The sequence below is a fragment of the Chroicocephalus ridibundus genome, chromosome 19 (genome assembly GCF_963924245.1).
Source record: "Chroicocephalus ridibundus chromosome 19, bChrRid1.1, whole genome shotgun sequence".
Taxonomy (NCBI): domain Eukaryota; kingdom Metazoa; phylum Chordata; class Aves; order Charadriiformes; family Laridae; genus Chroicocephalus; species Chroicocephalus ridibundus.
In genome coordinates this window covers 1,733,492-1,759,030 of record NC_086302.1, presented here as the reverse complement: position 1 = coordinate 1,759,030, position 25,539 = coordinate 1,733,492, and the positions used below count along the sequence as shown (strand labels likewise).

At 51.9% G+C, this 25,539-nt stretch overlaps 1 protein-coding gene across 3 annotated transcripts in view; it reads left to right on the top strand.

The window, feature by feature from the left end:
• The window catches only part of CSMD2 (CUB and Sushi multiple domains 2), a 297,274-nt gene extending 272,007 nt beyond the window's left edge, over positions 1-25,267 (top strand). For all 3 annotated transcript variants that reach the window (XM_063355710.1, XM_063355709.1, XM_063355711.1), the window contains 15 exons: positions 1,963-2,145; positions 7,062-7,238; positions 8,076-8,255; positions 9,486-9,659; positions 10,850-11,023; positions 14,076-14,149; positions 14,804-14,915; positions 16,815-16,994; positions 17,562-17,627; positions 18,202-18,363; positions 18,930-19,042; positions 19,785-19,872; positions 20,852-20,990; positions 21,559-21,734; positions 22,293-25,267. In XM_063355710.1, the coding sequence (XP_063211780.1) occupies positions 1,963-2,145; positions 7,062-7,238; positions 8,076-8,255; positions 9,486-9,659; positions 10,850-11,023; positions 14,076-14,149; positions 14,804-14,915; positions 16,815-16,994; positions 17,562-17,627; positions 18,202-18,363; positions 18,930-19,042; positions 19,785-19,872; positions 20,852-20,990; positions 21,559-21,718 (1,982 nt within the window). In that variant the 3' untranslated portion in view covers positions 21,719-21,734; positions 22,293-25,267. The remainder of the gene's footprint in view (positions 1-1,962; positions 2,146-7,061; positions 7,239-8,075; positions 8,256-9,485; positions 9,660-10,849; positions 11,024-14,075; positions 14,150-14,803; positions 14,916-16,814; positions 16,995-17,561; positions 17,628-18,201; positions 18,364-18,929; positions 19,043-19,784; positions 19,873-20,851; positions 20,991-21,558; positions 21,735-22,292) is intronic.
• The last annotated feature ends 272 nt before the right edge of the window (positions 25,268-25,539 follow it).

Here is a 25,539-nt window from a genome sequence, read left to right as displayed (position 1 = left end):
AGGCAAGTGGAAGCTGGTGCAATGGGTTTCCACATCATCAGCGTCTCCACCGAGAGCAGTTTGGCAACAGAAGTCCATCCCCACTCCCGTGCCAGAGTGGGAAAGGTCTTGCACTGAAAACATCCCGATAAGCAAAAAAGTCCCCAGTGAGATGGGCTTGGGTTAAAATCCTGAGGGATGCCATGAGATGTGCTTGCCAAACCTTCCTGAAGTCGGGGTGCTGGGATCTCAGCTGATGGCTCCAGTGGAGGGAAGGGTGGTGAATAGCTGGCGGGATGCTGGGCAAAGCCCTCCCGACGCCATCGCGTCGCTTGTTCCTTGGAGAGCATGGAGGCAGACAAAATAAGAACTTAGTTGGAGCAAAGCATTTGGGACAAGTGTTAATTTTTAATTATGCCACTTAGATTTAGCAGCTCCACTTGACCAAGTTTAACCTCTGCTTCAGAAAGGAAAAAGAAATCAGGCAGAGTCATCCTCTTACTCAGAAGCCGTATCTGCAGAGTTCTTGATCTGTAGCGGCTCGGAAGGGTTTTCTGCTCTAATTCGTGCCTTTTCCCCATGTGGTTTTCACTGTCTCTCCTGTCATCCTTGAGGGTGGATTTTTGGAAACGTTCAGTGTTACTCTCACTGGCTCCTGCTGACATCTGGTGCGTGTGGTTTTTCTGAGTGACTTCATGGAGGCAGCTTTAGGGCTGATGGCATTTGACAGACCCGCTCTGATTTGGGGCCAGGTGAATGCCCAGTACCTCAGAACCGCGATTTCCACATGAGGGCTTGGGGAAAGGCTCCTCTTTTACACCAGACTCGGGTGGGGTAGTTGTGCAAGCATTGAAGAGCGAAGCCTTTAATCACATTCCTCTGAGCACAAAGATCCAGCCCAGAGCCTCGTTGCCCCAGTGCCTCCCCAGTATGTGGGAGTACGCTGGGATCTGGGGCAGGAACCAGCAGAGCTCCATGTCTTCTCTGGCTCTTGCCCAGGGGCGGTTCTCCAAGGCCCCTTTCCCAGGGGCAGGTCACAGCTCAGATCATCTCCTGCCAAAGGCTCGCCACGGTGTGCAGAAGATCCCTACGGTGTGACAACGCTTTTTCGCAAGATGAAACAAAAGACTTTGATGTAAGTCATTATGTGAAAGAAAACGCTGAACCTGGAGCGTTCTCCCCCTTCTCTTTACAAGGAAGTACGTTCCCCAGATGATGAATGTGCTCGTTATGTTTTATATTACGTGTAGCCCTGCAAAGGCTGTACCTGCAGCAAAGCGCGGAAGGCCCAGGAATTTCATTGCTAGCTGCAGGAGTGAAATGGTCTTTCCTGGCTTGGGGCTGGATGTGTTTACACAGATCATTAGCGGAGAAAGCCAAGAACAGGCAAACACGGTGTGAGCCGGTGTCGGGCAGGAAGGAGGTGGGCATTTCTCCAGCCTGCTCCAGAGAACCCCTGCGAGGCATCGGCTCCAGCTGCTCCCTTCCCTCCCGTCCCCCGGACTTACAGCCGGCAGCTCCAAGTGTTCGCAACTTGTACGAGCGGATGTTTCTCAGCTGGATCCCTCCAAACCCAACAGCTTCTTGTTCTGCAAATACAATAGGGCGTGCTGAGGTGGCTTGGAGCATGTTGTAATTTCTGCTTGGAGGGAAACCATCCACATGACTGATGCTGGCAACCGCGCTGCTGTCTGCTGGAGCAGCTGCCGCGGAAAGCAGCTGCAGCTGCTGAGGGCTCCATCTTGAGATTCGGGACTTATGGGCCTTATTTTGCAACCAGCTTAAAACCAGTGGGGTCCCGGAGTCAGGGGACGTTTCATCTGGAATTTTCCCGCTCTGCTGAGAGCCACTCAGCGTTGAACCGAGTCATCCGTGCGCTTCAAATCTGCACGCTGGCCCTCTGAACGCCTGCAGTCGAGAGGGAAGGAGGGCCAAACCCCACGGCTTGCTCTCTCTGCTGATACTGTGCTCTCTTCTTAACAGGAGGCAGCCAGGGCGTGTGTGGTGACCCGGGGATCCCCTCTCATGGCATTGGCCTGGGAGATGACTTCGATGTAGGCAGCGTGGTCCGGTTCAGCTGCGAGCCCGGTTACCTGCTCCGGGGTTCATCTGAGAGGACCTGCCAAGCCAACGGCTCCTGGAGCGGCACACAGCCGGAGTGTGAAGGTACTTTTCCCACCCTGCATCCTCTCCCGCATCACGCCGAGCCTGCCGTGGGTGTCCCCAGAACGACCGCAGCAGGGACGGCCGCCCAGCCAGCCCATCCCCTCTGCTTTAGTTGCCAGGGACAGTCCGGTGCTGCGAGAAACGCTGCTCTTGTTCAGTATTTCCTCCAAATACTGGATGTCAAGGAGCCTTCTCCCCTTCCCAAACACCTGCAGGTCACATCTCATGGCAGGGCGTTCCAGGGCTAGAGGGCGAGTAGCGCCTTTTTGCGTGCCCAGCTCTGCTCGGCTGTGCTGGGTGCACCGGGGTGGGGGTATAAAGGGCTGCAGGTTGTTCAGACTCACGCCAACGTCCAGACGGAGGTACGGAGTAGGAAGAGCCTTGGGGAGCGGGTCCTGCCTTCAGTCATGCCCCAAGAGTGTCGCTCGCAGGCTCGCTGCGGGAGTCCCGGGGGTGAATCTCCCTCGGGCATCGCACCCAAGCACGTGATCCGATGCCCCGTTTGTGTAAGATCTGCGGGTCCGGTACCACTGACTAATTCATGGTTGCTTTGTTGAGGAAATTCAGCAGAATGAGAAATGTCGATAGCTTCAAACCTCCGTCAAAGCTGGAACTGGCACAGGCAAGAGTCATTTACATTAAGCAGAAACGCAAAATGCTGATTATAATCCAGTAAGCATATTTTCGTATTTGAAAACCCCAAACCCCTTATTTTTCCATTTGAAGGAATGGAGTAAGACCCTATAATCCAATCTAATAAACCCACAGCCGGATTCTCTGAGCTGTGCTGCTCACTGTTACTGTTTTATAAAAGTGTTTAAAAATCAATTGGGGAAGGAACAAAAGCCAAAGCAAGGCAGGATACCAAATGCAAGGAGACCTGGGCAAGTGCTTCTCTCCAGCTGATTTGAAAGCCAAAAAGCTCAGAGTTTGTAAATGAATTGGAAATTTATTCCAAATTGATGGAGCTCTTGATTGAAAAGACACTGAATCATGTTATTAATACACTCAGGTCTCGGGGCTTTTTTTCATTCTCTATTTTTTCTTTGGCTGGAAAGGCTCTGTTCATTAATCTCAGGATAAATAACCCATCAGGTTCCAGAGGCACCAAAATACGGATCCCTGGCAGATTTTTTTTCTTACTTTATGAATAATAATAACATTATCCCTATAATGTAGTCGTTTAACGTTAAGTGCTGACTGGCCAATATAGGAAAGTAATTTACAGTGATGAGCCCTGTGTCTCTGTCATTTGTATTCACGGCGCGTTGCAAGCGCTACAAGGTGTTCTTCTGACGGCACTTTGAGTGGTGTATTCAACTTTCTGGAACAGGGGAGGGAGGGGAGAGATTAATTTAGGGACTGAATTCCGGGCAAGCGAGGCTGAGGGCTGAGCGCCCAGGCGGTGCCCGGTGGAACGGGCATCGCTGCTGCTGTGGAGAAGCTCCAGCGTGGCCGCTCGGCCCCTCCGCGCTGCATTACCTCTGACTCACCCGCTTGTTCACTGCTCTCAGCCACCAAAATTGAGCAAAAATCAAGCCTGGTGGGGCTTCGCAGGTCACCGGCACTTGCCTGCCCGGGGAATTTGATGCAAATTGCTCTGCAGACGAGGTGCTGGATGAGCGCGGGGGTCTCGGTCCCTCCAGCGGGAGGTGAGGCCCCGCTGCAGAGCAACGCGGAGGACACACTGCGCGCAGCCCGCGGCATAAACAGGAGGGGAGAGGAGCCGTTACCTCCATCTCAGAGAGAGCAAGCTGCCATAATAGGTTCAGTTACAAAGCATCTGCGTGACTTTGGAGTCCAGGGGCTGATGTTTGACCGTGGGTGTCTCTGCGCCGGGCTGGGGACGGCTCTGCTCCACAGAGGGGAGGTGGGTGGCCCGTGGGGGCACCGGGCTCTGCAGAGGGTCACCTGGAATCTCACTGGCTCTTCATCCTCATGCCTTTCACCCACTACAACGTTTTTTTAAGAAAGCCCCAGGATTAGGGAGGCAGGAAGAAGTCACAGCTGATTTTATAAAACGTACGAATGGTTTGGAATTAAATGAATTGCGGGGTCTCCTTCTGAGACTCCTGCTTCAGTCTGGTTTACGTAGCTCTGGTTTTGCTGTCCCCAGGAAGGGTGGCTTCCTTGGCTTTCTAAAAATTGCAGATTTCGGGCCTCATTTAGCTTTAATTTCCAGCAAATTTTTAAAGCGTAAATGAAATTTTAGATGCTTTTTTCCTTCTTCCTCCATCCTGATGCCCCGTCTGTGTTCGCCAAGGAGTGGTGCAGGAGGGGGCTCATCAGTTGTGCTGTGCTGTACCCTCCCTCCTCCTCCTCTGCTTAAAAGTTGAACAGAATATTTATTTTTATAATGTTTTTTGTTTCTCCATGTGAATTAAAACTGCATCCAAAATGCGATGGGCTTCTGGCTGCTCCCTGGTAGTTTCACTAGGCAGAAATGTGTTTATTTTAAGTGATAACACTGGGGCAAGAAATTGAGTTATGTCTCATGCCCATTTGACTGCTGAGGACATGGGAGGTGGCAGGGCTGGGATTTGGGTCTCGCCTGGTTTTTTCTTTCTCTCTCCACATGGTTAGGTGGGTTATGGGTTGCCGGTTAAATTAAACAGCATGGAAATTACCAGCCCTGAAGTAAAAGCTTTGGGACTCCGAAGGCTCTCAGCTGTGTCTTATTCCAGCAGGAGGTTTTGCCTGATGTGTCAGGCACCATTAGGAGCGTGTTTCAGCCGGGCGGTCAGACGGCAGCAGAGCCCAAAAGAAGGACCGTCGGTTGTAAAGAGTAGGTCAGAGGAGGGGGAACGCGCAAAGGATGCTGTACTCACACCCCGCCTCGAGCGTGGTCAGGCGTGCACCCTCAGCAGCCCTCAGCTTTTCCTTGCTGCGCTTTCTGGAGAGCGGGGCTTGCTGCTCCTTGCAGAAATGGGCCTTTTCTTGGCACCGGCTGAAGGAAAGGCCCCCAAACGAGCCCCTCTCGCGGGGTTCAGGGAGGTATTTGCTGTGCAAGGCTGGGGGAAATTAAAGCGTGTGGTAGCTAACGGCACTCGCCCCTTGCCCCGCTCCAGACGATGCTGCTTCGGCCAGCGGTGGTACCCAGGGGGCAGCTCGCTCCGTCTGAAGGCTTTGGGGTTTGAGATTCTTAAGGAGACGTGAGTGGGTACGGCTAGGGGACTTCCAGGGTCTTTAGGATTTATACCCTGTTCCAAAGCCAGAGCCAACCCCAGTTCTCTTTTGGGGCCTAACTTACTTTACATCTCCCACTGAAGCCAAAGGGAATTCTTTACCCGCTTACTGCTCACTTGCATGATTAGCTCCTATTTATATTTAAATTACGGTTTTAAAAGCTCAAACCTTTCATCGGTACATTTATGGCTCCTTTTATATCTAGCCCATACAGGTCACAGCTGATGCACGCCACGATTAAACCATTTCCCTGAGTCTCCTCGTAGTCACAGAAGTGATATTTTTGGGTCATCGGTGTGTGTTCGGCCGCATGCATGGGTGGAGGAGGCTGGGCGGGAGAGAACAGCTGATGTATGGGCAGACAGCGAAACAGTAATTTAGGGCTTTTTCCGAGCTGATAGAATCTGACTTTTATCCCAGCATCTCTTGGAAGTGACACCGTGTATCACAGAGACGTTGGCTGCATGAGAAATCTGTAACGAGAGCGCACCTCGGATGATTTCGGTGCCATGCAGAGTTTCTGCGCACACAGTCCGGAATGGTTATTAGTTCCCTCCTGTCAAACAGATATGCCTCCAACAAGCTCATCTGTTAACGGGCTGTCAGCAAACTAAGCAACAAGGCAGAGGAAGACTTTTCTCCGCGCGTTGGTGGCCTGCGCTCGTTGCTTTCCTGCTGGGGCCCGAAGTTGCATTTCGCCGTGGGGAATGGCTGGCGGTGTGTGCTGGGGACAGTCCCAGGGCAGGGACAGGTCACCTCCTGTAGGCACGGACGGATGCTCTTGCTGGGATGGGGGCACTTTGCTGGGGAGGAATGGGAGCCAGGAATTTCCTTGTCAAAGAGCTGGGAGCATGCGGTTTAAGCCTTTCCTTGATTCATGTGATTTTCTTTTACGTCCTGTAGTTTCAGAGTAAATGAGGGCTGGATGCAATTACTGCAGGTGCTTATTTGGTCGTGAGAGGGTTTTGTGCACCACCATTCACTCTGATGCCCTTTATTGCCATGGTGCTGAGGTACTTTAGACATAAAACTTGGGCACTGACAAACCTATAATTGTATTCCCACAATATTCTCCCTCCTCTGAAAGCAGGATGGGCAGCGAGCAGTGCTGGGGTGGGAGAGCTGCGGGCTTCCGCGCTGCTTTCATTCCTTTGAAGCCTGCGAAGTTGTCAGCTTCCCGAAGGGGCTGGAGGCAAAGCGGAATGTTTGGGTCCAGGCTCCCAAACTCCTGGAAGACGGAGGGGCTGCAGGCTGGGATCACCTGCTTAGTTAAGCACTAGGACCAGATGTGAGGTTGAGAGCCCAAGACGAGTTCTTCCGTGGGGCCGGAGGAGGCAGCAGGAGGTGGCTCCCAGGCTTGGCCGTGGTGGTGAATTGCAGGGGCCCCCCAGGAGCGGGGCTGGTGTTTTGGGGACCGACTGGCTGCAGGGACGGGCTTTTTTTCAGTCCCCAGCCAGGGATGCTGCACGCAGCCGTGGGACGTGCTGCCTGGCACGGAGCAGCCCTTGCTCCGAGCTGGGGAGTGATGGTTGGCGTCCTGTTGGGTTGATGTCGCTGATTTTCCACGGAATAGCCTGTTCTGTCTGAGCTGATCCAGGGGCTTTGCAGCTAATCTTACTTTTATTGAGAACAGTCAATTGCTGGATGAAAGCCTTTTTGGGGGGGTTGGGTGGGTTGTTTGTGTTTTGGTGTGGGTTTTTTTTTTTTAACTTTGCCATTTTGCTTTCTAGTTATATCCTGTGGAAACCCAGGAACCCCCAGCAATGCGAGGGTTATATTTAACGACGGCTTGATTTTCTCCAGTTCCATTATATATCAGTGCCGGGAAGGCTATTACTCCACGGGAGTGCTGAGCAGGCACTGCACCGTGAATGGGACGTGGACTGGGACCAGTCCGGAGTGTACAGGTGAGCGCTGGGATGGATTCCTGGAAGATGAGATGAGCGATGCTGCCAGGCTCTGGGGACGGGTTGTCAGGGCGTGTTGGATGCTCGCTGTGGACGTGCACACACATGTCGTGCTGAGAAGCTCGGCTAAACTGTCTGGTGGCAGCAGCAGTCGCTCAGCCTGCAGTCCCTGCAAGTACCTAATGGAAAACTCTTGCTTTGGGGTTGTTTTTTTCCAGTTGGATGAAGGGAGCTCTGTAATAACTTTCATGAGTAGATGTCAGCCGACCGGGAAGGGTTCTCCAGGGTTGCTTCTGAACGTGAGCGTTCCTGCCTGACGGTGTGCACCAGGCACCAGGACGTGCGTGGGCAAAATCCCTGCTCCAAAACCCTCGGTGAACGCGTTGGGTTTCCCCACGGCTCCCACCTGCGGTGCCCACGGCAGGAGCCTGGATGACGGCAAACGCGGTCTTACATAAAGAGCCAGTAGCTAGGGTAAAGAGAGGAGGGGCTGCCATGAGCAAACTGTCTTCCACCTGGCCCAGATTTGACCCAGGTTCTCTTTAATGTTTAATGTGCGTTAATACTTCTTGCAAGGTCTTAATGTGCCATTAAGTTCACTGCGCGCTCCACTGAGGAGACGCAAAGTTTTCTCCACGTACTGCAGCCCAGCCTGCTCCGTAGCTAGCACTGCGCCAGATCCTCTGTGCTGCAAACACTCCCCTCTCCGTGATTATAGGGGATGACACCCTGCATGGAAAAGTGCTCAGGACCTTCAGGTTTCTAGTTAACTGCAGCTCCAGAAGTGTGAGACAAGGGATGGTCAGCCAGAAATGCTTCTTTCTGTTCCTTTGGCAGTGATCAACTGCGGTGACCCCGGTGTGCCAGCCAACGGCATTCGACTGGGCAGTGATTTTACCTACAATAAAACGGTGGTGTTCCAGTGCACGCCTGGGTATATGATGGAGTCAGACAGGGCATCTTCTCTAACCTGCACGAAGGACCGAACCTGGAATGGCACCAAACCTGCCTGCAAGGGTAAGACTGGTTGCCGTAAATACTGGAGGACACAAGTTTTACAGGCCAGGAACTTCTTGTAACTTGTGACGAGGTAACAGGCAGCAACTACTACCCGGTGCCTGGAACCCACCTGAGAGTTTCTTGGTCCTATCGTTCAATCTGTCCCCCCTAAGTTTATGGCACTTACACAATTTTATCACCATAGCACGAACACCTTGCTATCTGTAGGTCTATCGGTCGTCACAATATGCCTGGGCGGGAGGCAATTGCTGTTATCCTCGTAGCAGAGAAGGGAAAGTGAAGCACAGAGAACAAAATGACTTACTCTTCACAAAAAATACTCAGATCAAACTCGAATGAAATAGTGTGTTTTCCAAGCACGTGCTTTTTGGCATCATCTAGAATCTGAAAAATGTTTCTTCCAACTCCTTTCATTATTTCTCAGTTCTGAGATTGCCTCTGTCGTTCAGAGATAGGAAAGGGAAATAATAGAGCAGTTGCAGGACAGGCTGGATCTCTTCTGCAAGTGTTTTACTCGCCCACCATGTGTAGATAAGGCTCGAGGCGGCATCTGTGTACTTCTTTAGCAATCTGGAAAACTCACCTGTCAGGAATCTGGTATAAATGCAGACCACATAAAGACTTCCAAATATACTCTAGTTCCTTTAGAGGCTGTAAAGAGCAATTCCTACCCTGCTCTTTCATCCTCTCCACTGAGCTAATGTTGCAGGAATAATGCAGAGTGTGGCCAGAGTCTCATCTGGAGGCCAGGCTGCTTTGCATGAGCTTAGCATCTCTCCTGGTGCTCCCCTGAGCTGAAAAGCAAAGCACTGCAAAAATGTCATATTAAAATACCCTAGAGCAGATGAAATACAGACTAGTTGTTGATTCAACTGCTAATCTGAAACTCAGCCAGGTTGTCCAAAATGTATGAATCTTTCAGGGAATCTTAGATGAGTTTTCGCACTAAGTCAGGCTGGATTCTTACCTTTGGTGGGAAATGAACACTGACTCAGAAATCTGACTTGGAGATTTGGGATTTCGATAACTCCAAACTTCAAAGTAAAATCCTGGGGTTTATGACTGCACACACAGCTGGAAAAGTTTGTACGGCCCCTGCTCGGGCAGTCCCAGGAGGTGCTCTTTGCAAGGAGAATGTAACTTTGATCCTACATGAATTTGCTTGTTAATGGAAATAACTACGCCGAGAAGTCAAGAGAGCTGAGTGTGCTTTTGTTTTTCGTTCAGCTATCATCTGTAAATCCCCCCAAGCCGTCCCCAACGGGAAGGTGGTGGGCTCGGACTTCAGCTGGGGCTCCAGCGTGAGCTACGCCTGCCTGGAGGGGTATCAGCTCTCCCTGCCCGCTGTGCTGACCTGCGAGGGCAACGGCACCTGGAGCGGCGAGATTCCCCAGTGCTTCCGTGAGTAGGCAGCATCCAGGCGTTCACGCATCACCTGGGCGGAGAACTGGGATGGAAACCCAGCTGGTTGGTGCTCGCTCTCTCCAGCATCTCTGGTCTCCATGTGGCTGGTTTCCGTGTCAGCTCTGCCTTACCATAGAGGCCATGGATTGACCGTTGTCAGTATGTGCAAAGTTAAATATCGTGGTTCCTACGTGTCAATGCAAGACACCTAAACCCAAGGGAAGTCTTGCATTAACTGAAGCTGGGGGGAGTTTGCATGGCAGGAGAAAACGACGCTGCTTAGAGTGCCTGTAGCCAAAAGTCTGGATGTGCCCCCTGCCTCCGACAGCAGCCAAATGTGTTGGGAGTCTTGGTTTGCCATCTCTGTAACGGGGAGGCAGCAGTGGCCATGGGGACACGGTTGGTCACGCCACCTCTTGTAACCGAGGTCACGTTTGCGACAAGACTGAAGACCTGGCATGTTCCTGTCCACGAGGCAACTTTAAAACTGGCCGTTTGTCCGTGTGTCTCCCCAGTGACTGAGTCTGCTGCAGTCAGGGCTCTTGAAGCTGCCAAAGACCGTAGGAAAAAAAGCTTTTGGCAAAGGGCGCTGTGTTGTTGCAGCAAAAGTTAGGAATGTTTTGTGAAGGCAGAACTTTGGCTGAGTGGAAACCTGTGTGCTTGATACAATAGCTAATGCAAAAAAATTAGTTAAATGTCTCATAATGATAAAGGCAGATTTGAGTTTCTTTTCTGGGCTGAATGGCTGGCAGCTGCACAATAGCCATTTTCATATTAAACCATACAAAGCCCTCGCTGTGTTCCTTGCACCTTTCCCTGGATCTTGTATAATTAGTGGGCTTTCTGTGTGACATGGAACCGTATAGCAATTTGACATCGTGCAATTAGAGATACATTTTAAAGCTAAGCATGCTGTTAGGAAGAAAAAAAAAAAAAGGAGGGGAAAAAAACCAGAAAAGATGGGAGTGAAGGTGGAAGTTAATTAACGGCAATTGACAAAAAGAGAGAGTTACAAGGAAAAGTAGCCAGCAACGCCTTCTACCACGACTAATTCCCTAGTCAATCACAGAGTCTGATGGCAGGGAGCGGTAAGGTTTGAGCCTTTAATAGACCCATCTTTAACTTACTAACATTGTTTGCTCTTGAGGAGGCTCGTCACGATCCAGTTGTCTCTTTGCCCGTTGCAGCCGTGTTCTGCGGAGATCCGGGGATACCCGCGCAAGGCCGGAGGGAGGACAGAGGCTTCACGTACCGCTCTTCCGTCTCCTTCTCCTGCTTGGCCCCACTCGTGCTGGTGGGATCCGCCCGGAGGTTCTGCCAGTCCGACGGGACGTGGAGCGGGACCCAGCCCAGCTGCATAGGTGAGGGGAGGCTCCTCTGCCCTGCATCTACAGGCAGAGAGCTTTGAGTTGTCACCTTGCTTTTCCGTTTGTAGCAAAGTTGTTTTCTTATCTGGGTTCGCAGAAATTAACGCTTTGTTCCCCTGAAAATCGGAATGTATAGGGGTGATGCCTTTGGTTTGTGCATACTAGCTCGTGGAAGACAACCCGTCTCCTTCTCCGGGGGCTCGCTGCTTAGGTTCAGCGCCTGTCCCCATCATTCCTGCCCCTGATGGTGGTCAGTACACGGTGCGTCCGAGGAAGATGGTCTCCTCCTTGTTCCTGCTCCTCAGCGCTGGGCTGGGCTGCCGCTGGCCAGGGGGGAGACCTTTGCAGGACTTCCAGGTTGATGTTTGAAACCTGGGCCATAAGGTTTGAGGGCAGTGTGAGAGCCTGCGGAGGGCAGCGCTACGCAGAGGTCCCAAAGGCTGGTGCTGCCCGAGTTCCCTCTGTGGCTGGGGACGGTGACAGCGCACCAGTGCCATGTTGTGCTGCGCTAACGCTGCTGCGGCCCGGACAACATCAAACCTGTTGTCTTTCTGCAGTGGTGGGCTCCGTGCTGCTCCCAGGCTTGCTCAGGGACCTCCAGCCCCGCGCGCTGCCCTGTGGAGACGACGGTGTCGCTGCCGGTGATGGGGCTGGAAATGGTTTGACCGCAGGGAGCAGCCCTGGGCTGCTGCGGAGGCAGCTCTGCTGCTCACAGGAGCTGCGGCAACCCCGCGGTCTGCCCAAAGGCCACACGTGAGAACTCTTAGGTCTTGGCTGCCTTTGAATTATATCCAGAATGGCAGCTCTTGAGGCATGAAGGTGCTGTATACAGAGACCAAAATCCTACGAATTGCTTCGCCTAGCTACGGTGTTGGGATTCAGGCTGAAATTTCCACACGTTCTTCAGGTGCCCATTTTCTGGGGCTTCCAGAACCCTTTGAAACCTCTGGGAGGTGGATAATCATAATTAATTGCAGCATTCTTCGCCTATTTAAGACTCTGGCTACATTCTTGAAGCCCAGGGCTCCTGTGGCGATAAAGCGCAGGGGCTGCGTGCTGCTACCTTAACCATCTGCCTGAACACCACCATCATCACCTCATGTGGGCGGCTGGGGCAGAAACACATCTCAGGCTGTTCTCTGCGGTTTTCAGTCCTCCTAGCTGCATCTTAAATGCATCACCAATTACAGTAACGTAAAAATACTTGTGGCCTGAACCTCCAAGCTTCCTATTGACTTCACCAGGAGTTTTCTCAGGTACAAAGAGCTGGGAGCACCCGCCTACTGCTGTAAATACTGGCTTTAAATGCTTCCTCGCTTCCTTGCAAATCCTGGTCCGGGATCCTATCATACATACGTGGTACCCATCCCTCCAGAGCTGCCTGTGATTGAACCCAACAGGTACCCGGCTGCTCATGCTGCTGATGAAACGGACTTAGAATTTGTCTCCCCAAAACAAACCATGGGAAGGGAGAAGACATGTGTGTCTGCAAAACCCTGACCCGCAACGTCAGTGTCTGACACAGGCAGCTGAACCCGAAGTGCCGGATTTATTCAGATCTCACCCGTTTTTGAGAGGCGTCACATTGCCAGCTCTGCAGACCCCCCAGGTGCAGCCGGGACACCGGGGCGCTGCCCTGCGCCCTCCGCCATCCATCACCCGCTGCCTCATCCAGCCATGGGGCTCCTTATTTATTTATTTTAGACACGCTGATTTATCTGGGGACTTCCATGGAAACTGTGTCAGTGATAAATGACAAAAGCTCAGCAGAGCCGAATGACGGAAGATGAATTAGTTTGTGTGCCACAGCCCCAGATCGGCCGTGTTTCGTATCCCTCGTTCGGTTACTTGCCGCAGCTCCGAGGACCTGAGGACGGCACCAACAAGCACGTAATGTTTCAGTGTGAAGAGGCCGATTAGGCAGATCGTAAGGAATAAAGGCAGAAAAGTAAACCGACATGCCGTTAGGTACAGAAGGTGTGCTCCATTGTCCTGTGGCTGCAGGCTGTAGCGACAGGCTGCTGCTATCCCACCGTGCTGCCTGGTGGAGACTTGGCTTAATGTATTTCTTCCACAATCCTGCAAATTGGAGTATTTTGAGTAAGTGCAGAGAGGGATTTGCTGTGGGGTGTATGGTCCGTCTCGTAGCGATGCTGAGCACGCTGAAGAAAGAAGGCTGGGAGTCCGGAGCAGACTCATCTGATCGCACTGAGATCCCGCGATGCTCCAGCTCCCCGCTGACGGAGCTCCCCCGGCCGGGTACCAGAGCATCCCTGTGGCCAGCGTTGCAGCTTAGCTCATCCTATAGCCCTGAAGAGCAGGGAACCTGCTGTCGCTGAGCTGCCTTTCCGACAGAAACTTCGGTTTCCTTTGCTGGGTTTGGGATGCTGATATTACCGTGATGCGTCTCTGCCTTAGTCCCACTGACGCCCTGCTCCTGTTGACGTGCTGGGGGAAAAAAACAGTGATAGATGGCAGAAGAGTAGCAGCAGGTATTGCTGCTGAATTGTGCGTGTTCATCTCCTGATAGATGGAGAACGAACGAGGCGTAAAGAGAGATTATGTATCTGAGATGCGTTAAAATTTCCAGCCCCCATCTATCACTAGGAAACAGCGAGGTGCGAGCGAGGGCCCGGCTCAGCCCGGAGGATGAAGGTGGTGGCCCAGGGCAAGGGGAGGACGGGGTCACCTCGGTGCCGGGGGTGGCCAGTGGCAGCGGAGGGCACAGCCCTGGTGAGCCGGGTGTTTTGCTCATCGTCTGTAGAACAGGGGAAGGGAAGAGAGTTGTCCCCGACACAAGATTTCTGTTCTTACATTTTCTCCTGGGTGACGGAGCGCCTCTGGTTAGTTTGTGTTGCAGCAGTCAGGGATTTAAGAAACAAAAAGATCCGTGTATTTTTCCGTGTTGCTATGTATTCCTTCTGTAGCGGAATGTGTTTGTCTTGTTGCAAAGGCGAGCACGGCCTCTGCGTGGAGGGGAAGGCAGAGCTCTGCCGTGCTTCCGCAGCCGCCGCTCTAACGCGCTGCCTCTGCTCTGCTCCCCCAGACCCCAGCCTCACCACCTGCGCGGACCCCGGCGTCCCCCTCTTTGGCACGCAGAACAGCTCCCAGGGCTACCAGGTATGGTGCCGGCGGGGTCCCGCGCCCCGAGGCTCGGGGGTTAGTCCCTGTCTGAGTCCTTACGTGGATGAACGTGTCCTCCCGCGAGCAGGACATCCCGGCGTGCTCCGTTAGACCTCAGAGCGCATTTGCACGGGATAACTAGCAGCGCGTTGTTTATGGTGTTAATTACAGTGCTAATTAATAGTTATTAGTATAATTAGTATTCACATCGGAGACGTAATTTCCATTCATTTTCAGACCAAATTCTGTAGGTGGTTTTCTTAATCTCAGCTCCCATACAGTGTGAAATCGAAGGAGAGAGAAACCCAAAGCAATTCCCCGGGATGCTCCATCTCCGCCGCCATCCCTGCTGCCACTTCCCGGCTGTGCCGGGGCCGGGATCGCCGATTCCATGCGGCCGCTCCTGCCAGAGCAGATCGTTCAGTTTTGCTGCTAATTAGTTATCTTAATCCTGGGGTTTAATGAATTAATTCTAGTTTTTAATTAATACTGAGACACCCTAAGCCTGACTTTTGTAGGAGCTGAGAGCCGCAGAGGGCGGTGCGGGCAGAAAGCAGACCCTCTCCAGCGTATAGAAGATGGGAAATTCTAGAAGTGCTTTTGTGCTTTAAGCATGGGTGAATCACATTGTTTTATTTCCTGTGGAAACAGGTGGGAAGCATCATCTTTTTCAAGTGCCAGAAGGGATACCTGCTGCAGGGCTCCACCACCAGGACCTGCCTCCCCAACCTGACGTGGAGCGGCGTGCAGCCGGACTGCGTCCGTAAGTCTGGGGAGAGGCTTTCTCAAGGGAAACGGGGGCCTCTGACCGCGCTGTTGCCTTGTTTCGGTGCTGTGCTTCACCGTGCAAATTGTTGGCTCTGAAGAGCTGGTAATTTTGGGGGCAGCTCCGTGAAAACATATTTTTGAAGAAAAGGGAGACCACACAGTCACTTCTCTCCTGACATGACTACACCAGCAGCCACTTCTGATTTCAGATGAGATATTTTACTTGTCCCTTCCTCAGAGACGTAGTTTCAGGTGAGACTTTGCTTTGTGCTTCTGAAACGGCATTTGATGGCAGAGACACGAGCTCACGCTCCAGGGACCCAGGTTAACATTTCGCCAGAAGGGCTCTCCGGCAGAGCAGTGTTTCTCCTCAGCTTTAATAACGTGTTGCTCTTTCTTTTAAGCTGTCCGTCATCTTTTCCCTGCTACACCAGAAGGGAGTTTAATTTAATGTGTTTAAGTGGTAATATCCATCATGGCCTCTGCATCATAAGTGTTAAAAAGCTTTTTCCTCTCCCTTGTGAGGTGGTTTATTGACGAGACATTTTTCCGCTAACAAACCCTGTAGGTGCTCGTTCTGCGAGCAGCGCAACGGCGGCGCCTGCCTTTAAAAACTCGTACAGGTAGCATCAGAGGAGAGAGGAGAGGATGCTCGGGAAGGAGCTGCCCTTCCCACTGCTCCCTGGGCGGTGGGAGCGTGTCCCCACATTCTTCTCCCGGCTGAATCGAAGGCCGCGGGGATGCAGCAGCGGCTGTGGCTGTACGGGGGGTTTTGCTCCTGGTGCTGGGTGTCTCGAGGCAGAGGATGGTTTTGGCTTCCCCAGTGCCAGCAAGGCCTGCTGAGCTGTTGCCTTTAGGTTTTGGGTTAAGCCTTCTCCGTCCGCCGTGCCGAGGGGGATGTGGTTGCTGCTAATGAGAGCCGAAGCGCTGCCCCCGAGCCGGGCTGGCGGCCGGCGCTCCCGGACCAGGCGAGTTCGGGTTAGTCTTTCAGCTTTCTGGGTCTTATACTTCATCTCCTGTAAAACAAGGATGAAGATGATACCTCACGAAGGCTGCCGAGGATTTGTTTTCGTTCACGAGCAGTTTGAGAGCTACAGAAAGGGCAAATTTACAGTGTGGGTGAGAGGGAGCTTCCCGGCTCTGTGATTTATTCGTTTTGTGTCGTAACTTCTCAAGGAAAGTGGTGACACGTTTACAACGGGACCTGATAGAGCAGCGTGGGCACACGCTCGCTCCAGTGGCAGGGAGCTGGACAAGCTCAGCTTGGATTTCTGTGGCCAAATCCTGAAAGTTATTGAGCAATCGTAGTAATTTATGACTATTGCACACTTCTGAGGACTTACTGTCTGATCCTGTGGACAGGTAGGGGCAAACTATTAGCAGGATACTGGTCCCATGAGGCAAGGTTGTACAAAACCAGATCTGTAATGCATTTACCGGAATCACTGGCTTAACTTAGCAGGTCTTGATGCCCTGTAAAGGCAGTTTCTGGTCTGCAGATAGACCCTGGCACACAGTGCTGGAGTCAGAGATAAAGGAAGGAGAAAGGTGCCTTTAACATCGTTTGGTTTTGAGATTTTTCCCCTTAAAAGGCAGGGAATAGCGGAGCCTGAGTTGCAGTTCATGGAAGCCGGAAAGGAGTGAAGGATCCCCCGGGAGCTTTACCCAGAGCGAGCAATCCGGCCAGCGAAGCACGGGAAGCCGTCTCATTAATTCACCTGGCTGGGAAGAATGCAGGCATGGCACTGCTTCCCTCAGTGAGCAGAGAAAGCTTTTCCTGAAAAAAGCTCTTCTAAGAGATTTCTGTCCCTGCTGACATCGTGGTGTCACTCTTCTGCCTTTCTGTGTACCGCTGGATGATGTCTCTCATCTCTGTTTCCCTTCTGTTTGTCAGCTCACCACTGTAAGCAGCCGGAGACCCCTTCCCACGCCAACGTGGGAGCCCTGGATTTGCCGTCTCTGGGCTACACTTTGATCTATTCCTGCCAGAGCGGGTACTATCTCACCGGAGGGTCCGAGCATCGAACCTGCAAAGCAGATGGCAGCTGGACAGGAAAACCACCCATTTGCCTCGGTAAAAGCTGTGAGCAGCACGACCCCGGTTTCGCGCGTGCCTGCGGAGGGGAGCGTTGCAGCCCAAGAGAAAACAGCTATTTTTTTAGAGCTACACAAGCGTGTGTGAGTGTGTGTGTGGTTGAGCTGTCGAGACCGCAGCTCTCACAGGGATTGGCGCGGGTCCCGGGGAGAGGCAGCGAGGGGATTTTCTGCCTGATGGGTTGGATCTAGAAGCATCTGCACGAGACGGAGTTGTTCTTGACTTCACCCACCTTTTACCTACCTCAGAGTCTTAGGTCAGGAACGTTGTGGTCTTGAAATAGAGCTGTGTGGCTCTCGCGGAGCACGGCAGCTCTCTCTGGACGCTGGTTTGGGGCAGGTGGCAGGGGAGGACAGTAAATGAAAGCTGTTTCGGTGGGCTGGGCAGGACCCCGTTCCAAAGCCCTTGTAGATGGGGACGTGCAGCCGCGTTACGTGTGTGGGCGATGCCAGCCGCAGGCTGTCCTTTGTTGGTACCAAGAAGCAGCGTCCCAGCAGTGTCGGGTGCCGCGATACTCACCGGCGGTGGTTTGCCCCTCTCTTTCAGCTGACGTCCGCCCCAGCGGAAGGCCCGTTGGCACCGCGCGGGACCCACCGCTCGCCAAGGTGTCAGGTACCGTGGTGGGGCTCGGTCTTCCGTGGGATGTGTTGATAGTAGACCTGGCCCTCAGCAGGCCCATCCCCTCCCCAGGGCAGTCAGAAACCCCACTATTCTGGCAGGGCTTGAGAGTGCTGGGCTGGTGAAAGCTGTTCATGCGTCACTGGAGAACGGACAGGAGCCCAAAGGGAGTCGGGCACCAACATCCGCTGCCCTCCCCAGGGCACTCCAGAGATTCGAGCCCTCCAGGATGATTTACATCAGAGTTATTTGTTTGGGGTTTTTTTCGGAAAAACGGGTTTTGTTAGCTTTTCCTAAGAAATTAATTTGGGGCTGGGTTGTTATTTAAAACTTCTGCGGCATTTTTTGTCAAAACAACAAAATTAAAGTCATCAGCTTGTTTGTTCTCCTCTCTTTGGCTTTGTACTTGGTGATGATAACACAGAGAGTGGGTGGGATTTGAGATATTTAAATACGTGTTTGTGAATTCAAAGAAAGAAATAAATTTGCTCTATTTTGATTTCTGAAAAAATTGAAATAAATGGCAAGGCGCTTGTTCTTCTACATTCCCAATTGCTGTGGTTTCTAGTGCCCGCTGATGTGTTTGCGAGGAATTCCCTTTGGAAAGGCTCCTACGAATACATGGGGAAAAAGCAGCCTGCAATGCTGTCTGTCACCAGCTTCGACCCTGCCACCAGTAAAGTCAATGCCACTTTGATAGACCACAGCGGCGTGGAGCTGCAGGTGTCTGGTAAGGGAGCGCCGTGGCCGTTGGCAGGGATTTACCCTTGTCAGAAGTGGCCTCGCAGCGCGAGGGGCCGCGTGCCCTGCTGCGTGAGTGGTGGTGGTGCTCTGACGGAGCTTTACACACCACCCAGGTTTGACGTCTCCAGTCTTTGATGGGACCGAGACAAACCAAATCACGTACCTGAGTTTGCTTTGACTCTGCCTGAAAGGCAGCTCCGCCCCGTCCGTCGTCCGTTCCCTTTGTGTGGGAATGGTGGATCGTAGTCCAAGACAAACAAGATGAAATGACGTGTGCGCCCCTAGTCCCCCCCCTCCGCGGAGCGCTAGGCTGTTACTGATCCAGCAGCATAACCTGAACGTTCCCAGTGGCATCTCCTCCCATGTGCAAAATGTCTTTAGTGCCCTGGGGGGGATGTGGGATTGTGTGTTTGAGGTGTGTTTCCCAGTGCGAGTTGTTGTCCACGCGAAGATGATGAGGTGATTTCTCTACTCTCTCAAATAGGAAGTTAATTACTTCAAACTTGAATAGAGTCATTGTGATCTAGTGATTAAAAGCCACTTATTTTTCAGGTGTTTACAAGAAAGAAGATGTGCACCTGCTTCTCCAGGTTTACCAGATAACGGGGCCAGTGGAGATCTTTGTCAACAAGTTCAAAAATGATAAATGGGCTCTAGATGGACACGTAAGTGCACGGGCACCTCATACACAAAGTCCACCCACACGGCTCCTCCCGCTGCTATCACAACCCCAGCTTTTCTCTCGCTGAAGCTGAGGGAATGGTGCCTTAGCTGGTGGCAGGACAGGGCTGCCACCCCCCAGTGACCTGCTTTCTTGAAGGGGACAGAGGGCGTTCTTCCAGCACACGAGAGAGCATGACGTGACAGTCGGCTCTTCCATGCTCCCTTGCAGCTCTATGGTTTTTTTATTGCCCTGTGGTTTTAAATCTGCGAGGCTTCCAGATAACACTAAAGGAGAAACCAACACGATTAATTCCATTTTAACATTTTGTGTCTGTTAAACATCAAGCTAGAAGAGCTAATCTTCCCTTACGGAGTCAGCTTCTCACCCCAATTTGCGTGTCTGGTAATTTCCCATGCCCTTAAGAGATGCGCTGGAGCTTAGAAGAAACGTGCATCTGATTGACCCGTGGCCAGCTGTAGCCCAGAGCTTTCGCTATCCCTCTTGAATTAGCAACGAGTTCTGTAGTTTACTGCAAACAAGATTTTTTTTTTCCTTCCTTTGAGACATGAGAGTCTTAACAAGTTGTTGGGCAGTCAGACTTGTAAAAAATTCCATGCTTTTCTGGAGAATTGAATCAAATTAATGCTATGCGTGAGCTTGAAAGAGGCTGTGACAAGATGGGTGCTAAAATCCCGGGGAAGTGTTGAACAAACGTGTCGATCTCTGCTCTCCTGTCGCTGCAGGTCTCATCAGAGTCCTCAAGCGGCACGTTTGTGTACCAGGGCTTCGTGCGTGGCAAAGGCTTCGGGCAGTTTGGCCTTCAGAGACTTGGTAAAGTCCCTCTGATTACTACTTTTTCCCTCGATTGCTACCAGCTAGATTTCGGGGGTAGCGGAGTTTTTCAAACTGGGAACATTTCTCCTGTCCCTGGCTTTAATTTTCAATCCTGCTGGACCAGATGTTTTATAAGTGTTTTTGAACCGTCAGGTTTAACCTAACCCTTTCCAGCTCTTCTTATGAGAGAGCTCACAAAACCCAAACCAGACGCGGGGGCAGAGAAGTCGGGTGCCCTCAGATCTCTGTACCCGGGGGGTGGGAGATGGTGGTGTCTGAAACAGCTTGGATATTCTGTCAAGGGTGGCTAAACCCTCCCCCACGGTAAGGTTTATGGGAGACGAACAACACTAGAACAAACTTTTTAATTTGGGAACAAAGTGAGGCATTTAAATAAACAGGTTTCTGCCCAAAGACAGAAAGAGTTCAGAGCCACAAATAGCACCTGGACGCGTTTCTTCTGCCTGTTGCCAGATGCCTGACCTAAAAGCCCAAGTCCCATTGCTACCACAAAACGTGTCTCCATCTCACTTTCAGAAATCACAGAGGCACTTGAGAGCTCAGACGACCCACGGCCTAAGCTCCTAAATACCTCGTAAAATGTGGCTTGAGCTCTCCAGTCTCTTAGGATTTTTGCAATCTGACCCTGGAGTCTTGTCGCCTTTATGGAGAATTAGATGCTCATTATTGCAGCCTTTGAGAGTCTCCCTTAAAGCCTAACTTTAAGCATCCAAGTTTGAGCATTTTGATAAGATAAATCTATTTACATCTCTCTTTAATTGCAGTTCTAAATAAATGATGATGTCTAAGCTAGGCTAGATCTCCAAACCTTTCTTCGTGCAGCTCGGAAGCTTTTGATGACCTTTTACAGCAACACTTCTAACCATTCCGGTGTTGATGGTGTAACCTGTAACTCGAGCAAACCCCATTTCCCACGGCGGTGTTTTGAGATGTGTTTACTTGTGCTGTGTTTCAGACATCAGCATGCTGGAAAATGATCCAGAATCAATAGGACACCATTTTGCATCAAACAGCAGTTCCGTGGCAGCTGCCATTCTTGTGCCTTTCATAGCCCTGATTATTGCAGGGTTTGTGCTTTATCTCTACAAACACAGGTGGGTTTCAGGAGCGACGCCAGTAGGTGAAACAGAACCGGGGCTGACAGAAATAGTTGTGAGCTTGACTTAAAAGCGCTCCCCCTAGACCTGGTTTCTCATTTAATTCAGAAGGTGAAAAAAACTAATGGAGCGAGCACGCGTGGAGGGGCGAGGGTGTGAGGAGGGGAGAGTGGGGAGGGCTTTTATGACCATTAATAAGATTTGTGGCAACATGAAGTAGGATAAGGCAAAGTAAATTTCATACCTCAGCGTTGAAGCCGGCTTTGCATATGTTGTAAATTAGTTAGTTCTCCTGATCAGTGCATTGCTGTGGGAGCCTTGCCGCGCTGCAAAGCGTCGTGCAGGCTCTGCAGAGGGAGCGCACTGCGGGCCGGAGCAGAGCCCGGGAGCTCTGTGCTACACATCTACAAAGATTCTTCTGTAGAGCCCTTCTGCCTTATCCCCAGGTGTCTGCCCTCTTCAAAAGCACATCTTTCCTTTCCGCTGAGTTCTTGTCAGGGCTGTTCAGCTGGCTGCAGCAGGAGCAGCTGTGACCTCTCTGGATTTTCTCTCCGACATCCTGCAGGAGAAGACCAAAAGTCCCCTTCAATGGCTACGCGGGCCACGAAAACACCAACGTCCGAGCAACGTTTGAAAATCCTATGTATGACCGGAACCTGCAGCCCACGGACATCATGGCCAACGAGACGGAGTTCACAGTCAGCACGGTGTGCACGGCTGTATAGCACCGTCCCCTCTGCGGTGAGTGGGCAGGAGGTGAGCAGGAGAGTGGGACGCTGCCACCGCTCCCCTCGTGCCTGTCACTTGTGTAAAACGCTGGGTGGAAGCAGGGGTTCAAAGGAGCACCCAGAGCGGTTCAGATTGCCCAGGAGATCTCGGCAAGAGCCGAACCAGCGTCCCCATCTCTGGGTCTCAGGTGCTCGCTGCCGGTTGGGGCAGCACCTCTTGGGGACCCAGTGGCGAAGCAAACCCAGGTAGCCCCGTGGTGAGAACAGGCACCAGGCGAAGGAACAAATGAGTCTCTAAGAGAGGTCGTTCCTTCGCTGTGTGACTCCAGACAAGGGCGTTTTGCAGAGCGATCAGAGGAGGGTAAAGCAAGGGGTTCAAAAGTTTTACTGCACGGGCACAGAGGAGTAACACAACGGTGTAAGCAGAAGAACCCTGTGGACCTAAAGAGCACTTCTAGACTGAAACGTCCTCAGTTTGAGACAATGAAGCCATTGCAGGCTTTCCCAGCATTTCTGTGTGTAATAACAAACCGTTACCTTCTCTCTGTCCCTTCCTTTCCCATTGTCCCAGATTCCTCCGGGGTCGGTGTCTAGTGGATGATTGTGTTTCACCTCACTAGTCTCCATCCATTCCCTCCCCATCTCCCTCCTCCCAACCTTGCTGAGGCTGTGGAGAAGCTGCTACACCTCGTTGGACTTTGTGTTAACTCCTGAGAGACTGTTGGGTCGTCTTCTGTCATCCTCACCCACCCTCTCCATCCTGCCGTGGATAACGAAGCCAACCAAAGGTCTGCTCCGGCACAGCTCCTCTCTCCCACCTTGCCGGTGGGTCTCAGCCCGATGCCAAGCCCTGGGGAAGTGGAGGACCTGGGAGGCGAGGTGATGGCAAGCCTTCTGCAGCCTGCTCTTGGTTACGCGTTGCTGGAGGGAGCAGGGGGGTATGTGGGGCCCCAGCAGCTGCCCCCCGCTTTGGGAAGAGCTTGGACAGCAGAGAGGCAAAAGCACGTTGCGCTGCAGGAGGTGCTGATTGGGGTTAATGGCAAATACCGGTATGGGACAGGACGAGTACTTGCTTTGTCTTTATTTGGGTTTCTGGGCTATTTCTTTGTTGTTTTTTTCTAACCCAATGGGACCTTTTCAATGAGAAACACAAAACTTTGCAAGCTTTTCTCCTCTTCCCCGTATTTGATTTTCCTTTGGGCATTCTTTCTGGGTTTCTTCTGCCCCGTGTTCCTTTCAGGCAGCTCTCGGGGGTGGTAAGGAAACATCCCCCATCTCTGGCCCTCTCCCAGCAGCTGCCGATTTGCGCTGTGTCCACACACCCTAATCAGAAAATTGCTGACAGACACAAAAGGACAAAAACCTCTTGAAAAAGAACTAACAAATACTGATTTCCCCCAATAGCATTCAAAAGCCTTTGCCCTTTCCATATTGATCCTCCAAATGGCAACGCAATAAGAGTTTTAATTTCTGTCCAAAGCTCTTCCCTTTATTTCCCAGGGGCAGAAAGGTTGCCCTGGCTTCCGTGAGAGCGGATAAGGCGGCTTGACATTTTTCCTTCCTTAGAAGAGAATGATGCTTTTGTGACGACGCTGTCCTCCTCTAATAAAGAGGAGAGCTGCTCTTGTTGATTCGGGGTTTTAGTCTCCTTGGTTTGAGTCCCCGTTTCTGAGGCCAGGCTGGAGCCAAGGAACACAACGGTGCCGTCTTACCGACTGTGAGCCCAGCGAAGTGCAGGTGACGGGGAGCAGAATGTGTCAATGAAGCAGCTGCTTCTTACAGCAGACTTGAAGGGAGAACAGAATTCAAACGAACGGGGCCGTGTTTACATCCACGCTTGCATTTAAAGGCTGCCTTGCCCCTACCTAATGTCAGCTGAGGTTTTGGCTAATGAAAACCACAGGGTAGTTTTTTTCCGGTTTGTTTATTCTTTCACTCTGTGTGCGCGTGTGTGTGTATATACAAATATATATTATTTTTTTTACTTCTGTCTCTTATTCAGCGCTCTTAGAGTAAGCAGCATTCTACAGCCTAACTGCTGAACAGCCAGCCTGCCAAAAAATGCCATTTCTGCTCCCCAAAGCACGCAAAGGTGCTCTGATGTGTTGCTGAGAGGTGGGTGCAAGGTTTCTTCAGGGCCAGTGCCGGACCGTTACGGGCCGTGCCCCGCGGCGAGGTGTGCCCCCAGCTCATGCCAAACCGACAGACAGGCCGAGATGGTTTAATCTTCAGCTGGTTGCGGGACGCCATTCCCCGGGGTGGCCAGGCTGGGCTGGCAGCGGTGCCGGCCCCTCTCCGGCTACCTCCAGCTTGCAGGACACGGCCCCCAGAGCAAGCTGAAGGGGAAGGGAGAAGAGGGGACCCCAACCGGGCTGCGGTGGCACTCGGGTCTGGAGCCAAGGCACGTCTCCGCTCCAGTTCCTCAGCTGAGCGGCTGCGGCGAAGGCAGGAGCTGGTATAAGGAGGGCAGGACGTTCCCCCGGTTCCTTTCTTGCATCTGCAGGCCCATAGCTGGTTCCTGACTCCCGGTCTGCTCTCTGGACCATATTTGACCCCAAAGTCCCTTCCAACCTCAATTATTCTGTGATTCGTGGCCTTGGCCAAGCCCACAGCCCATTCTGCTGCCCTTTCTCCAGCCCCATGGCACTGCCCAGGGCTCCTCGCGCAGCACATCCCCAGGCCAGCGCGGTTCGCTGCGCCCGTGCCAAGGAGCGCAACGTCCCGGCTCCTCTTTCTGTACCCAAAACTCCAACACCTCGCGGCGTCCCACTGCAGCAGCAGCGCTCGGATCCTCCCAGGCTCAAGAAAAACCCTCTCGCAGGCGCAAGGGGAGCGGAGCCCCGGCACGTACCGAGGCGGCCGCTGTGAGCGGGGCGTGGGGATGCACACACACGCTCCGACAGAGCCCACGGCGGCTCGCGGACCCTTCTGAGCCCCGCTCAGCCCCCGGGATAGCCAGGAGAAGCTTGTGTCAAGGTGCGTAAAACCAACCCGAGACACTGTAGCACCAGGGCAGGGAGAAGGGAGGTTCCTCTTAACCAAAACTTGCTGCTTTCAGCCATTAAGTACCATTTCCTGCTGTTGCCCGCGTTAACACAGGCACTGGAGGGGGTGGTGGTCCATTTTTTTGCAAGCTGGCTGGGACCCGATACGTGACATTCTCCATTCTTGTGCCCAGAGGACTTGCATTATGTTTAAAAAAAGTAAAAAAAAAAAAAAAAAGGAAAAAAAAACTATGAAAAAAAAAAAAGAAAAAAAATGAAAAAATGAAAAAAAAAATCCCTCTTTTGTACAGAGATATATTTTTATGAATCAAAAGTTTGTACAGTTAAAAAACACAATGTAAATGTTTTTTCATTATTGTAGTAAACAGTAGTGGAAGATCAGCTTTTTTTTGTAAATGTAATAAAATGTATAAATATGGTTTACATAAAAGTGTAAATATGTAATCTATACATACACTTGGCTTGTCTGCAGTATATACAATTTAATTTATCTGTCTCTGTATATGAGGCTTTCCATTGTGTCCAGGCATACTTTACTGAATTTGAAAGCTATTTTAAATTTTTGAATTAAAATAAAATATAAATTTTTGCATTGCTTTTCTTACATTTTTTCTGGTGCCTTTTTCATGACCTGCCCGAGGTTTCTCCTAGGATGCTCTGGATGCCGACCTGCACGCGTAGGCACAGGCGTGTGCGGGACGACGGCAGGGACATGGCTGTGTCCCCGGGCTGGAGGCTCGAGCCCCGGCTGCTCGGAAGCGGGTCCCGGCTCCTGTGGAGGCCCAGCGGCGGTGAGCGGCGGACGACTCAGGC